General features: G+C 36.8%; 1 protein-coding gene across 1 annotated transcript; it reads right to left on the reverse strand.

Annotated features, from left to right (window-relative positions):
• Positions 1 to 8,535: 8,535 nt before the first annotated feature.
• On the reverse strand, positions 8,536 to 9,267 carry LOC110899836 (non-specific lipid-transfer protein-like). Its single transcript, XM_022146726.2, has 2 exons — positions 8,844 to 9,267; positions 8,536 to 8,710 (listed from the first exon to the last, which is right to left on the reverse strand). The coding sequence occupies exons 1-2, from the start codon at positions 9,182 to 9,184 to the stop codon at positions 8,701 to 8,703; spliced, it is 351 nt and encodes a 116-aa protein (XP_022002418.1). The 5' UTR covers positions 9,185 to 9,267; the 3' UTR covers positions 8,536 to 8,700.
• Between the last annotated feature and the right edge of the window lie 6,813 nt (positions 9,268 to 16,080).

Here is a 16,080-nt window from a genome sequence, read left to right on the forward strand (position 1 = left end):
AATTTTTGTTACAACTTTTTTACAGTTTACTTATAAAAAAGGAAACAAAAATAACCCAAAAACTTTTCCACAATTTCCTACAAAATTTCTACACAATAAACATATGTATCAATTTCGTCACAAAATTAATTACCTTTGTGACAAAATTCTTACAAAATATATTAAAATTTTATATTGTTTTCTACTACAGCAAAACAAATAAATTAAAAAAAAATCAAATTTCTACATTTGTCATAAATTTGTAGCAACTAGCTACAAATTTGCGACAATTGAAACTTATTTTATTTTTAATTACTAAATTCAGTAAAATTAATCATTTAAAAAAATATAATATAAAATTTGTTGGATTTTTGTACCAAATTGACCCCGTTTGCTACAGTTTTCCAGCAAAAAGAATTATTTTCTTTGTTATCTAAAATTAAAGTAAAATAAATACTTTTAAAAAATAAAAGAGTAAATTACGTTTTTGGCCACTTTGATTATATCACCTTTTTACTATATTAGCCCAAAATAAGAATTTCTAACATATCTGTCCCCGTGGTTTCTATAACTAACAATTTTCGCCCCTAAGTCTAGAGATCATGGGGGCCAAAATGGTTAGTTATGAAGACCATGGGGCTAAAATAGTTAGGCTTAGGGTCCAAAATGGTTAGTTATAGAGACCATGGGGGCAAATATATAAAAAATTATTATTTTGGGCTAATATAGTAAAAGTGATATAACCACAGGGGTAAAAGCGTAATTTACTCAAAATAAAATTTTAAATTTGTCAAAAATATGAAGCAATTGACCCCATTTGCTAAGTTTTTCGGCAAAAAAAATCATTTTATTTGTTATGTTTTAATTTTAGTAAAATAAATACTTTTAAAAATAAAATATTAAATTTGTCAAAAGTTGTAGCAAATTCACCACGTTTGCTATAGTTTTCCGACAATAAAAGTTATTTTATTTGTTGTTTCTTAAATTCAGTAAAGTAAATAATTAAAAGAAATAGCAAGTTTTATTCGTCAGAAATTTGTAGCAAATTACCATCATTTGCTACAAGTTTTCGTCAAAAAAGCTATTTTATTTGTTATGTTTTAGTTTTAGTAAAATAAATACTTTTAAAACATAAAATATTAAAACTGTCAAAAAATTGTAACAAATTGGCCACGTTCCACGTTTGCCACTTCCGACAAAAAACTTATTTTATTTGTTGTTTATTAAATCCAGTAAAGTAAATAATTATAACAAAGAAAATTTTTTATTTGTCAGAAATTTGTAGTAAATTAACCCCGTTTGCTACAACTTTATGACAAAAAGATGTCATTTTATTTGTTATGTCTTAATTTTAGTAAAATAAATAGAATAAAAAGATTAAATCTTAAATTTGTCCGAAAGTTGTAGCAGTTGAAAGGGTGTTAAAGTTGAGGTTGAAAAGATATCAGCGGTGAAGTCTTGGCAAATCCCTTCGACAATTAAAGAAGTGAGAGGTTTCCTTGGGCTTACGGGCTACTATCGTCGTTTTGTTCGGAATTATGGGTTGATAACGCGACCTGTCACAACCTTGACTAAAAAGATGGTTTCACGAGATCGAAGGAAGCTTTACATGCTTTTACCGCCTTAATAGAAGCATTGTTTTCCACATCGATTCTAAGGCTACTCGATTTCTCAAAGTCGTTCGTCATTGAATGTGACGCTTCATCTGACGGGATAGGGGCTATACTATCCCAAGAAGTGCATCCAGTGGCCTATTTCACCATAGGGCTCTCCCCTTCTAATAGATTCAAATCAGCTTATGATCAGGAGCTCCTAGCCTTAGTGTTAGCGGTACAAAAGTGGAGTCATTATCTCCTTGGCCGCCGCCTCATTATTCGTACCAATCACTACATGCTAAAGTTATTACTTGAGCAACGCATTACTACCCTTGTAAAAACGTCTCTTACTAAAGCTTATCCCTTATAATTTCTAAAAACAACGGCTATTTAATTGTCGAGTAGTTGATAAAGGTCATTTGGTGATACAAGAGGTCCCTAATATCAAACTCAAACTATTACACAGGCACATGACACCCCAATTAGAGGTCACGAGGGATTTTAGAAGACTCTAAAACGCCTATCCACACGTTAATTTTCGCCAAGAATGAAACAAGAAGTTCAAAATTTTGTACAACAATGTATTGTTTGCCAATAATAAAAATACCAAACTTTGTCTCCAGTGGGTTTGATTTAGCCTTTACCCATACTAAACCAGGTTTGGGAAGATATCTCCATGCACTTCATTGTTAGGTTGCCACATTCGAACCATTATGATACAATTCTGGTGGAGGTTGAGCGTCTTAGCAAATATGCTCATTTTTATGAATATCTCATCCTTTTACAGCTAAGGGGTAGTTGCACTCTTCTGTAAGGAAATCATTCGGTTGCATGGGGTTCCCCGTTCTATTATTTCTGACCGGGATATGGTATTTCTTAGTAATTATTGGCAGGAGCTTTTTCGTTAGAGCCAAACTAAGCTTCAATTGAGCACTAGTTACCACCCCCCAAAAGGATGGGCAAACCGAAGTTTTGAATTGTTGCCATGAAGCTTACTTTCGGTGTTTTGCTAGTGAAAAACCTAAAAAATGCAGTACATATTTACCTTGGGCCGAGTATTCCTACAATACGGGGTATATACATCAACGGGTATGACTCCTTTTTCCATTGTGTATGGGAGGGAATCTCCTTCGTTGTTCCTTACGCTATGGGTGAGACTAAGAACACAGAATTGGAACAACTACTGGATAGAGACGAGATGATAAGGCTTATGCAACACAATTTAAAGAAGGCCCATGGCAGGATGAAGAATCTACTAATCTCAATCATCGCGAATTATTATTTAAGGGTGAGGATTATGTCTTTCTCAAATTTAAGCCATACCATCAAAAAAGTTTTGCCAAACGCCGCTATGAGAAATTGTCATCCCGATTTTTTGGACCATATCATATAAAAAGAACCAGTGGCCCAGTTTCTTATGAGATGGAGTGTCCCCCTACTGCCCGAATTCACTCCGTTACTGATTACTAAAGACTAGGAGGTTGATTTACGACCCCATTCTGTTCTATCTCACACGTGGACTTCAGAAGCTAGTCATCCGGTTCTGGAAGTGTTGGTCTCCTAGTACAATCGTCCCGTGGAGGAAGCCACATGGGAAACTTATCGTTTGGTAGCAGAGCAATTCCCAACATTCCGCCTTGAGGACAAGGCATTTTATCGGGAGGTAATTATGATAAGACTCCGATTAAAGTGTGTCTGAGAAGAAAATGGAATCGGGACAAAGATGCCAACATGGGGCAGTTGGGTAATGTTTTCGGGTCTGAGCTGGATCCACTGGATCAAGAGGAATTTAATGGGGAAATGGAAGAGTGGGGAACATTTACTATGCCTATTATTTGTAGGAAGATGGAAGAATGAGGAGTTATCCCTATGCCTACTTTATGAGAAGTTACTAAATGTCATGGGTCTTTATAAGCAGGCTTTTCACTTTTGTATTCTCATTTTTGTTTTTCGTTGTCAATGGTTGTGTAATTGGAGACCTTTCCTCTCTCAATCGGGCCGATTATCTCAATTTAAATAAAAAGTGCCTTGCTTGAATGTTTTATCCTATCATCAACCTTAAAATTTATAACAAAAAAAAAACTTTGTTTATTTATTGAGATGCAACATTTGTTCATCCACCTTGGGATTTAAACAAACTTCATTTATTTATGGGTGAGGGTATTGGTACATCCCCCAAAAGTAGTGACACCCCCCCAGCAACCTCGTATAAGAGAATCAGGGTTGTATAAGGGTTGAGTGCATTAATTATGTCAGAAAAAGTAAAGTTATACGCCTCTCATTGCCCAATGAGCGGTGTATTAGAAAGGTGGTAGTTGGAGCATTAAACTCTATACGCCTCTCATTGCTTTATACGCTACTCATTGGTACTATAATATCTTAATTTAAGGTATATTGCTGACATGACAACGGCGTTCAAACTGAAAAGGCTGAAAAGGTGATCCACATATACGCGCTCATGGCCCTATACGTTGCGTATTGTTTCGAATTTTTTCCCTTTACGCCAAGCTTACGGGATTCATGTAATACAAATGTTCAAAAATCCCAAAAAAGTGATGAAAATGATAAAAATTTTCAAATAAACGGTCTGGTTAAACTAGATTCGAATCACAACGTCAAATTGGGACTTTGGATATTTTTTTGGTGAAAGTTCGAATGAGTCATATGTCTCCGAAAGCGTTTGGTTACCCGTCGTTGATCGAGGTGAGAGGAGGTGGTTTCCGTGCGTCGTTGTGATGAAGGGAGTGTGCGGCCTGTGATGCCTGATTTGAACCAAGTAAAAAATTCATATTGGCGTTATGGTTATTAAAGTCTAACCATTAAGTTGTTTCAGGTCGTAGAGGAGGCGGGACCATCTTACGTGGCTCAAAGGTATCCGCAACACGCAGAACTAACCATTCATATTAGGAAGGGAGTGTGCGCTCCGTGATGCCTGATTTAAACCAGGTAAAAAATTCATATTGTTGTTTTGGTTATTTTAGTCTAACCATCAAGTTGTTTCAGGTCGTAGAGGAGGCGGGACCATCTTACGTGGCTCAAAACTATCCGCAACACGCATACGGGACTTACCATTCCCATCAGGAAAAACAATGCAAGAATAAGTCCGAGGAAGGTGCTTTTGACTTCGAGGAAGACCACAACGAAATCGAGAATGGTGTTACACACTTCGAGGAAAGTGATCAAGACGAGGACGATGGTGGTGGCTGGGACGATGGTGGTGGCGGGGACGATGGTGGTGGCGGTGACGATGGTGCTAATGACCCGAAAAAACAAGGAAAGGTATAACATAACCGTCACTTACGTGTTATTCGTTATGTATAATGTTTTTTAGATTTTAGACAATTTTGATTTTGTATACGTGTTATTCGTTATACATAGCTTTATTAGAAGGGTGCCTATTAGAATTTAGACAAAGTTGATTTTGTTTACGTGTTATTCGTTATGTATAATTTTTATTAGATTTTAGACAATGTTGATTTTGTATACGTGTTATTCGTTATGTATAAGGTTTATTAGATTTTAAACAAATACAGTTTTAAATATAGTTTTAAATTACCATTGTTTCAGGTATTTGCGACACTTCACGAGTTAAAGAATTGGGCTTACAAAACAAAAATTGCGAAAGGTTACGTCATTGTGACCCAACGAACGGTAACAAAAGGCGAAGATTCGTCAGCAAGGACAGTGAAGATATAGTTGCAATGCGACCGTCGAGGCACTTGCAAAAGTAAAGCAACAGTTCGGCGTTCTGGTAGTAAGAAGATTGGGTGTCCTTCTAAAATGATAGGGAAACTAGACGCAAGTAGTGGTAATTGGAGCTTAGTGGTGAAGCAAAAGGATCATAACCATGAGCATGCGGTATTTCTTGAGGGTCACACGTTTGCGAGAAGGTTGACCCCGGGCGAAGAATCATTGGTAGAGAGACTTTATATTCAAAACATGGAGCCTACGGACATACATTTAACCATAGGAAAACAAACCCACAGAGGGTGTGCATTCTACGAGACATACAAAACGTGATAAAAAAGATTAAAGTCAAAATGTACGGTGATCTGACTCCAATGCAGATATTGGAGCAAATGTTGCATGAAGGAAGGTATGTTTACCACACCCGGGTGAATCCCGAAACAAATGCGGTCGAGGAGGTTTTTTTTTGTTCATCGGTACTCGTACAAAATGTGGCGTGCTTTCCCACATGTGTTGATGATTGATACCACTTACAAAACGAATGAGTATAGACTTCCGTTTGTTCAAATAGGGTGTGACATCGGCACACAAGTCGTTTTGTGTCGCTCATGCTTTTATCTCTAAAGAAAAACATGATAACTTCTTGTGGATCCTACAGAAGCTCAAAGGATTGTTGGTAGAGGGTATGGAACCGCACGTGATAGTAACAGATTGCGATAAAGCTTTGATGAATGCTTGCAATAAAGTATTCCCAAAAGCATCCAAATTGCTATGTAGTTGGCACATCTCACAAAATATTATAAAACATACCAAGGCAAAATTTGCAACGGCTGAAGAATTGAAAATATTCAAGCTTTCTTGGTCTCGATTGTGTAATTCTCCCACTGAGACGCTATACAATTATAACTTTGAGCGGTTATTTACGCGACTGACTAACGGCCATAGATCAGGTACGTATTATATTACTTCACAATCATTCAATTCATGTATACACACATACATGTAACCTCCCTGAATTTTATATACGCAATTATCTTTACAAACTATAGGGGCCTATTTTTACATTTTCTGAAACTATAAGTTGAGGGACTTGTTTTTCATTGTTTGAAACTTGCTATAAAAAAGGGGGTTTCTTTTATAACCTGCCCCTTAGCAAGGATCAAACCCGGACCACTCGTGTAAAAGCACCCCTTCTTTACCAATTTATCCTCCTGTATACGAGCTGATTGATACCCTAACATTAGTTGTTTTATACTTTAAAATAAAGTTAACTTAGTTAAGTATGTTAATTAGAATAACAAAAAAGGGGGGTTTCTTGTATAACCCACCCCTTAGCAAGGATCGAACCCGGACCACTCGTGTAAAAGCACCACTTCTTTACCAGTTTATCCTCTTGTACAAGAGCTGATTGATACGCTAACATTAGTTTTTTATACTTTAAAAAAAGTTAACTCAGTTAACTACGTTAATTAGAATAACAGAAAAGGGGGTTTCTTGTATAACCCGCCCCTTAGCAAGGATCGAGCCCGGACCACTCGTGGAAAAGTACCCCTTCTTTACCAGTTTATCCTCCTGTACAGGAGCTGATTGATACCCTAACATTAGTTGTTTTATACACTTCTTAAAATCCAACCGGGCACACACCTTTTACGCATCATCCAACATCAATTGCAAAGTCACCCGGAACTTCGACATTGTCAGATGTTAACATGCAAATAGCACGGAACTCTCATATTGTCGATTCCCGGTGTAGTCTTGATAGCATCTACCGACGCGCGGTAGTTCCGTCACCGGCATCTACCGACGCCCGATAGTTCCGTGACCACCATATAGCATCACGCGTCTGAACCGACTTTTAAACTAGACGGAATCTACGAAGAAACTATTCGATTTCACAGTTTGTTTGAGAACATGATTCAGATACACAACGGTCTCTTTGCTTCATCCATTAGAACTATTTGTACCAAAAGAATGCATACACAAATAGTTCTAGTGGACGAAGCAAAGAGACCATTGTGTATCTGAATCAGGTTCTCAAACAAACCGTGAAACCGAACACTTTCTTCGTAGATTCTGCCCGATTTAAAAGCCGGTTCATCAAATTGGATGAAATAACCGATTCTATTCCCAACTCACGACATTGCCTTGTATGATCAACTTTTTCATCATATTTTTCATACATTTCCATTAGCCATAGTTGTACGAAGAAACTGTTCGATTTCACGGTTTGTTTGAGAACCTTATTCAGATACACAACGGGTTCGTGTGAATCTAAGTAATAATATGTAATAGTTAGCGATTTAGTGTGTAGGGTATAGGGTTTCGTCTATGTATTGTATTACATTTTGTATGAAAGTGTTGTGTTTTGTGTTATTTTATCAAACAATGTTCACTTACATTTGCGTTATGTATTATAGAGAACTTGACGTTTTATAATAACACTTGATAAAAAAAATGTAGAAGTTTTATAATACTAATTAAAAAAAATGTTGACGTTTTATACTGACACTTGATAAAAAAATGTAGAAGTTTAATAATACTAATTAAAAAATTGTTGACGTTTTATATTAATAATTAATAAATAAAAGTGTTGCCATTTTTCTAAACATATTGAATAAAAAAATCACATTTATATACCTTCCTTTTATAACAATAAATATAAATGTTTATATTTTTTTTTATTTTAACAACAATTTAAAAAAATATATATATAAAGTTTTTTTAAAATAATATTTCACACACTTTAAAACCCTCCATACCCTTCAAATTTATTCCACACAAAAGAGCCAATAATTGGGCAATCATCAGCTAACACCCAATCATTGACAATTAATAGGATTTATGAAAAAGTAAACAAAAAGTAAACGTATAGGGCAATGAGGGGCTTATCAGGTGGGTCCATTTCCAGACGTATAGGGCAATGAGGGATATATAGGGTTAGAGGATGTGTGGATAAATTGAGGGGACGTGTGGATAACCAAATCTTTATTTATACATGTGCATGAGCATGAAAATGTCCATGTAGAAGTTCTAGAAAAGTGTATTTACCACAACCTATACGTGTGTAGAATATAGTCTAAATTTTGATAAAGATACGAATAATTAATTCAATAGGTTTGAATAAAAATCATATACACATTAGAGGGAACCTGTGTGATGTGACGGAGTGATAAATATCACTATAATAATAATAATAAAAATAACATGATATGGACTTGGGACTGTACACATGCAGTTGATTTGCAGGCCGGCCGGTGTTGAGGTATAAAAACCATTACGCAAAAAGAAAGGTTTATAACAAGAACACTATTTTAAGCCAAAGGCATTACAAACCAAAGAAACATATACAACCATATATGTTATCTTCGAACAAAACAGTGTTCTTTATTTTTATTATAGTTTATTTGCCTCTCAAAATTCCAAGACATGCCATTTATCCTCACTGCACCCTGCAAATAGACAAAAAGGAAAAAAGAGAATCACAATATGTAAGATATAAACAAGTAATATGTGTACTCAATATGTGCTCCAAAATAATAGAAGTTTAAATAGAAGAACACAATATTTGAAGTTTGTACATACTTGGAGCAATCAGTGCCCGGGCTGATCTTGTAAGGGATGCTGACACCGCACTTGCCCGGGAGGCTAGCGGCATTGCCCGCATTGACGCCAGAGATGGAATTGTAAGCACTCTTCAAGCAGCCACATGCAGCCTGACGATCAGGGGTTGTTTTCGCAGCGTTGTTGAGCCCTTTTACCCCATTGCAACATGCTGGTGGCACAGCACCACCTTTGGTTAGGTATCCAATGCATGGTGCTAAGCTGCTGGATACCTGACCACAAGTAAGAGCCTCTGCATAGGGTGCAGCCACCACCATGCAAGTCACTACTGCACATAAAACCATCATTGCCATCTTTGCCATTTTTGGAGACTAGTTAAAGATGTAGGAAAGAGTAGCTTTGCTCTATATGTTTGTAAGGTTGTTGGTGCTAGAAAATGTTGTCCAAGATTGCAATTTATAGGGGTGTTTGTGTATGAACGAATTAAAGGCGGGTGGTCGGTTTGGAACTTGGTAGTTGGAAGTTGGTTTTAACATTATTGATCTTCACCAGGTGTAAGCTATGGTTTTATTAGATTGTATTTGATCTTGTCATAATAATGGAGTGTGGTTTTATTAGATTGCCAACAAACTGACTCTGACAAGGTCGGCAATTTTTGAAATTTTGATCAATAATTTACATTCGGGTGAATTCTCTTATTAAAATAAGGTAAGAGCCGTGTATAGAAATTAAAGCGTCCACACTAGAGGATGAAATGTTTACTTTTTGGACCATTTCTTAATTAGAATTCACTCTTTCATTTTATTTTAATGGCGAAAACTTCTATAGAGTCTAGCAAGAAAATAACTCGGAAGACATACAAAAACAACAACCGAACAAAACAAAGGCAATTACAGCATAGCGACAACATCAAAATCGGACCAATTCACCCAAAAAGGAGCTGGGATCTTTGATTAGTTGCACACCCATAAATACGCGTCTTCCTGTATAAGTTCCATCGTCTTCTTTACCGGAGCAAACTTATCTTGGAAAGTATTCTCATTTCTAGCAAGCCATATTCTCCAAATGGTCGCAATGGCTATCATGTGAACAAGATTCTTCCATCTCTTGGAACCTGGACTCAGGAGATCACCTCACAAATGCTGGCGAGAGTATTCAGGGAATTAGGCACTGGAATATATCCATGGCCGGATACAAGCAAGTGCAGGGTGGGCCTGCGATCAGGGCCCAAATCAATATAGGGCCCGAAAAATTTTTCAATTTATATATATATATATATATATATATTTTAAAAAAATCTGGATGTTTTTATAAATAAGGGCCTTTGTATAATAAGTTTAAAACCCAATTAAAAGTTTTATAAATAAGGGCCTACTTAAAAGGCCCAATGGCCAATCACTTAGTAGGTAGGTTCGATACTTTGATCATTTTTGCTACACTATTTTTGTTAATGTGTTTTATCAATTTCATAACAATTATCATTGTAGGGCTTGGTTATATAAGAAACCCTATCTTTTTAAGAAAACTATGGAAACCCATTGTCATCCATTGATTACCTTTCATCTAACTTGATCAAAGTCTCTCATAATTTTGGTAAGAATTATATTTAAAAGAAATCTTATAATACATATTAGTAAAGGAGAAGGGCATTTAAGGCATTCAAAATTCTGACTTTTCTCTTACACACATCAACTTTATTTCTCTTACACACATGTTATCTCTCTCTCCTCTCTCTTCAATCAAGAACATGATGAACACCAAACACAAGTTTCTATCTTCAAGTTCAGATCTACATCGTATGAAAGAAAAAATGTTTGAAGATTGTTGTTTTAGAGAGAGAACGACGGCAGGATGAAGGTTTTTAGAGAGATGAATTTTTTGTTTTAGAGAGAGAAACAACAATCTTCATCATGTTCATCTATAACACCAAGAACACACATACAACTGTGTGAGAGAGAAGAAGTTTGAAGTATGTTGTTTTAGAGATAGAACGATGACACACGCACGAGTGAGTGTGTGAGAAGAAGGTTTGAAGATCTTCTTCGTGTTCATCGGACGGTTATAGATCCGGTAAGTGTTCTTGAAATATCATTTCACACTTGATTTTTTGTTGAAATGGTTATTAATATGTTTTCTCTCTCTCCCCTCTCCTTTGTATTCAATCAAGATCTAGTAAGGGTTAATGTTCATGTATTTTAAATAAATCGAAAACTTTAGGATGAGATTTTTGAAGGGGATTTTTTGTTGGTTTGGTTGCTTGTTTGGGGATTTTGATCTTAACAATAATTGTTTTTTGTTGGTTTGGTTGCTGGTTTAGCCTTTTGATCTGAACAGTAAGTGTTTTTTTTTGTTGGGTTGTTTGATTTACAGAAACAGACCCATAACATGTGTTAAGCACCTGTTAGAATAATATATAACGTGTGTTGATTTACAGAAACATATCCATAAAGATATTCAATTGACAAGCTGGATGGATGCGGGGATATTGAACAAGTCAAATCTTTTGGGAAAGAAGTTTTCGTTCGTTTATAACATGTGTTAGTGGTTCATGCTGTAACAGATCCATAAAGAAGTTTTCATGCTGTAACAAGTTTTCGTTCATTTATAACATGTTTAGCACATTTTGGAATGTATAACATGTGTTAAGCCTCTGTTATAATCTTTTTGTAACCTGACATGTATTTATGTATAAGCTAGTGGTTTACAAAACACCATGATGTGTATATACTGATCTAACATGTGTTACAATTTGTCTGTTCGGAACATGTAATTGCTTAATATGTGACAAGGGTGAAAACAGTCGACCGGGGGGGGGTGAGTTTAATGGTGAGCTTAGTTAATATCGTAATCTTGTTGTAACCCCACTTGTATACATATGATAACATGTAAGCATCCATTATAACCCGACTTGTATTCATGTATATGAAAGTCGTTTGCAAAACACCATGATATGCATGTACTGATCGTAACACGTGTAAAAGTTAATAATTTAATATGGAACATACAAGTTAATATTGTAACACCGTATACCTGGGATAACATGTGTTAAGCCTCTGTTATAATCTTGGTTTAACCTAACATGGTGTCATGTATAAGCTAGTGGTTTCCAAAACACCATGATTTGTATATACACACTCTAACATGTGTTACGCGCCTGACATGTATAACGTGTGTTAAGCCTCTATTATAACGTGTGTTAAGACTTCCAGGATGGATGCATAAACTCCAATAGTAACTTAATAACAACATAGTATACCTGATATAACGTGTGTTAAGCCTCTTTTATAACGTGTGTTAAGACTTCCAGAATGTGTTAAGTCCATACCATTTTAACATCATGTACTAGACAAAACAATAAGAGTCTCACATTACATATTACTAGTAAACGAAAAATACATAGCACTAAGAAAAATGGTGGGCCGTTTACTATACCCATAACGGTATAACTGATATAACGTGTATCAAGGCTCTATTATAACGTGTGTTAAGACTTTCAGCAAGTTACACATAACATGTGTTAGAGATTAATGTACTGGTAAACTTGTAAAAAGCTACATTGCCTACAAGCAAGTTACATAAAATTGGATGCATATAGCCCAAAAGCAACACAAATATGTTGAGGTCGACTTCAGGGCAGAAGTTCGGAAGGCCATAACATTTTTAACAACACGTCCTAGACAAAATAATAAGAGTCTCACATTACATATTACTAGTAAACGAAAACACAGATGTCACAACCCCCGGTTCCTAGTTCCCGGGAACGGGCGGTCGCGAGCCAGTTTCGGTGGTATCATGTTTATTTATCCAATTTGGCAGCGAAAATTTTCATCAGGACCGTATTTAGGAAATATTAAATCAGAGTAAACCACCATATTTTATAATATTAAACACATGGGTACAACCCAAGTTTTTATTACAAACTGTATTACAGAGATAAATCCCATTTTATTGAAATAAACGCTTTCTTTTATTTAGGTAACTTTTATTGCCACTTTTCCAAGCCTCCAGTGCTGTCCAGCTGGCTTCTACTTGGCTTTCACATTTCGTTACCTGAAACGCGTTTTAAAAACATTTTGTCAGTGGGAAATACTGGTGAGTGAATCCCAGTTTAATCAAGTTTGAATAAAAGTCACAGTGAACAGTATTGAGGGCGATCCCGCAATTACATTTGTTTCCAAGTTATACCAATTATCACCCGTGGTACTGTCGACACCCGACTTGTGGTAATGTTACTCCATAACCAGGTTGTAACAAATTTTGTATACAAAACCCCAACATACCCACGATAAATTGTATTCTTACAAATACTCAATAACTGTTATTCGCATGGAAAAGTATGTAAGGTTTTGTAAAAACAGTTTACAAAAAGGAGATTACTCACATTGCTATTTTAGGCTATCCTTTATGATTTCCTGGTAAATATCTATAATTTACACAAATGCACGTGTGTTAGTATAATAACCCATTTTAACATTAATAATACCCTCCCCGAGACGGTATTCACTACGTCGGGCAGAACCACGGCAGCCGTTACGGAACCCTAGATCAATCGGGCAGAGTACCTAATACGTATCCAGGGGTTATAATATTTACAACAGAGCAGAACCTCGCTAATTTAGGGGGTATAATGCCCGGGTATAGTATTGCCACTACAGAAATTTAGAAAGAAAAGAAGAAGTTGAGCGATCGTCGAATGAAGCCGATGCGAGCTATTTATAGGATCTGATCTGGGGTCTCTCGCGGCCCGTGTGACATATGGGCTAAGCTTACGCGGCCCGCGTCAAGGCTCGGTCAACGCGTAGCTTGGCCCAGTCATCGTATAGCTTCGACGGGTGTTGGGCCAGGTGGCGGCCCAGGGTGTTGCCAGATTTCAGGTGCTCGCGGCCCGCATGGACTTAACCAAACTTGTACGCGGCCCGCCTTAACTTATAGTTTTGGCGAAGTCTGGTTACACACTCTCGCGGCCCGCATGAACTTGAGGTGAGGCCCTATGCGGCCCGCCTTAGCTTAATAATTCTTGTTTTTAATTTATTTTATATGTTATTTTGTATTTTGGGCTCGGTTTTCACATACGGGGTGCATATAAAGACACATTGATATATTTAAAGATATATTAGGGTGTCGGAATTATTATGAGAGGTGTCGGTTTTACCGAGGGTTGTTATATCCTCCCCACCTTGTTTTAGAGCTCGTCCTCGAGATCTACTGGAACAAGTATGGATATTTCTTTTTCATTTCTGACTCAAGCTCCCACGTGTACTCGGGTCCTCTTTTGGAGTCCCACTTCACTTTGACCAAAACTAGTCTCTTGTGCTTGAGATTCTTGATTTTCCTATCTTCAATCTGTAGAGGCCTCTCCACAAACTTGAGTTGTTCATTAACCTCTATATCTTTAAGAGGTACTATGAGTGATTCGTCAGCTAGACACTTTTTGAGATTAGATACATGAAATACATCATGTATTCCTGCCATTTCCTCTAGCAGTCGTAGCTGATAAGCTACAGGTCCTATTCTTCTGATAATTTCAAAAGGTCCAATATACCTGGGACTTAGCTTTCCTCTTTTGATGAATCTTACCAATCCTTTCCAGGGTGAAACTTTTAATAATACTTTGTCTCCCACTTGAAATTCTAAGGGTTTGCGTCTGTTATTGGCATAACTCTTCTGTCGATCACGTGCTGCTTTTAGTCGTTCCTTGACTTGAATAATTTTGTCGGTTGTTTCTTGTACTATCTCGGGTCCAGATAGTTGCTTTTCCCCAATTTCTGCCCAACAGACTGGGGTTCTACACTTTCGTCCATATAGTGCTTCGAATGGTGCAGCATTGATACTTGTATGATAACTGTTATTATAAGAAAATTCTATCAAAGGTAAGTGTTCGTCCCAATTACCTCCGAAGTCAATTACACAAGCTCTAAGCATGTCTTCCATCGTCTGAATTGTTCTTTCACTTTGCCCGTCTGTTTGAGGATGATAAGCGGTGCTTAGGTTTAGCCTGGTTCCCATTGCTCTTTGAAAACTTGACCAAAAATGAGAAGTAAAACGACTATCTCTATCAGAAACAATTGATAAAGGTATGCCATGTAATGAAACGATTTCATTTACATACAATTTAGCTAATTGTTCCATACTCAAGGTTTCCTTCATTGGTAAGAAATGAGCTGATTTGGTTAGCCTATCTACAATCACCCAGATTGTATAATTACCTTTTCTTGTTTTGGGTAATTTGGTAACAAAATCCATTGTTATCAATTCCCATTTCCAAACTGGCATTTCTAATTGCTGTAACAAACCTGAGGGTTTCTGGTGTTCAGCTTTAACTTGTGAGCAGGTTAAACATTTAGAAACATAAGCTGCTATGTCCTTTTTCATTCCTATCCACCAGAAATTTTCCTTAAATCTTGGTACATTTTATCACTTCCTGGGTGCATCGTATATTTAGATTTATGAGCTTCTTCTAACATACGGTGACGTAAATTTCCTAATTTAGGTATCCAGACTCTCTTTTTATGGAATCTCCAAATTCCATCCGTTCCTTGTTCTAATTCCTTAATCATTCCTTTTAATTTTTCAGTATCTTCCTTGATTACTGATTCTTGTGCTTCTCTAATCTGTTCATTTAAATCTACTTGCAGATTTAATTTAAGAGAACGTACCCTTTTTGGCTTTTCATAATATTTTCGACTTAAAGCGTCAGCCACCACATTGGCTTTTCCTGCATGATACTGGATATCACAGTCATAATCATTAAGCAATTCCATCCAGCGTCTTTGTCTCATTGATGTATTGCAAAATACATCGGTATTCGCGTCGGTTTTAGTCGTTAGTTAGTTAGTTTTAGTGTTGGTTTAGTTTAGAATGTACATACTATTGATTTATTTGTGTTTCCAGGTCTTTTCAGCCAAAAGGAGCGAAAACGAGCAGGAATCTGGAATGGCGAAAGGCTGGCATGGAAACCGAGGGAGTCGGGAGCTGAAACGAAGAAAATTTGCAACTCTGGAGCTCCCAGGCGGGCCGCGTTGACTAAACAGGCATACTTAGGCGCCCCGCGTTGACTTAAAGAAGAATCACAGAAACAACACCCTCTCGCGCCCCGCGTTAACTTAGACAGAAACATTAGGCGGGCCGCGAGAGATTTGTATATCGAATCAGAATTTTAAACCCTAGGCGACCCGCGAAAGATCAAGCCATTACTCCACGCGGGCCGCCTAAAGATGCTGTGTCGGCAGACTTACGCGAATTGCATGGTTCTTTAGGG

Source organism: Helianthus annuus, chromosome 13 (assembly GCF_002127325.2).
Source record: "Helianthus annuus cultivar XRQ/B chromosome 13, HanXRQr2.0-SUNRISE, whole genome shotgun sequence".
In the NCBI taxonomy this organism is placed as follows: domain Eukaryota; kingdom Viridiplantae; phylum Streptophyta; class Magnoliopsida; order Asterales; family Asteraceae; genus Helianthus; species Helianthus annuus.

Coding starts and splice junctions, on each gene's coding strand:
- LOC110899836 (XM_022146726.2), bottom strand. CDS start 9,184: ATGGCAAAGATGGCAATGATGGTTTTATGTGCAGTAGTGACTTGCATG.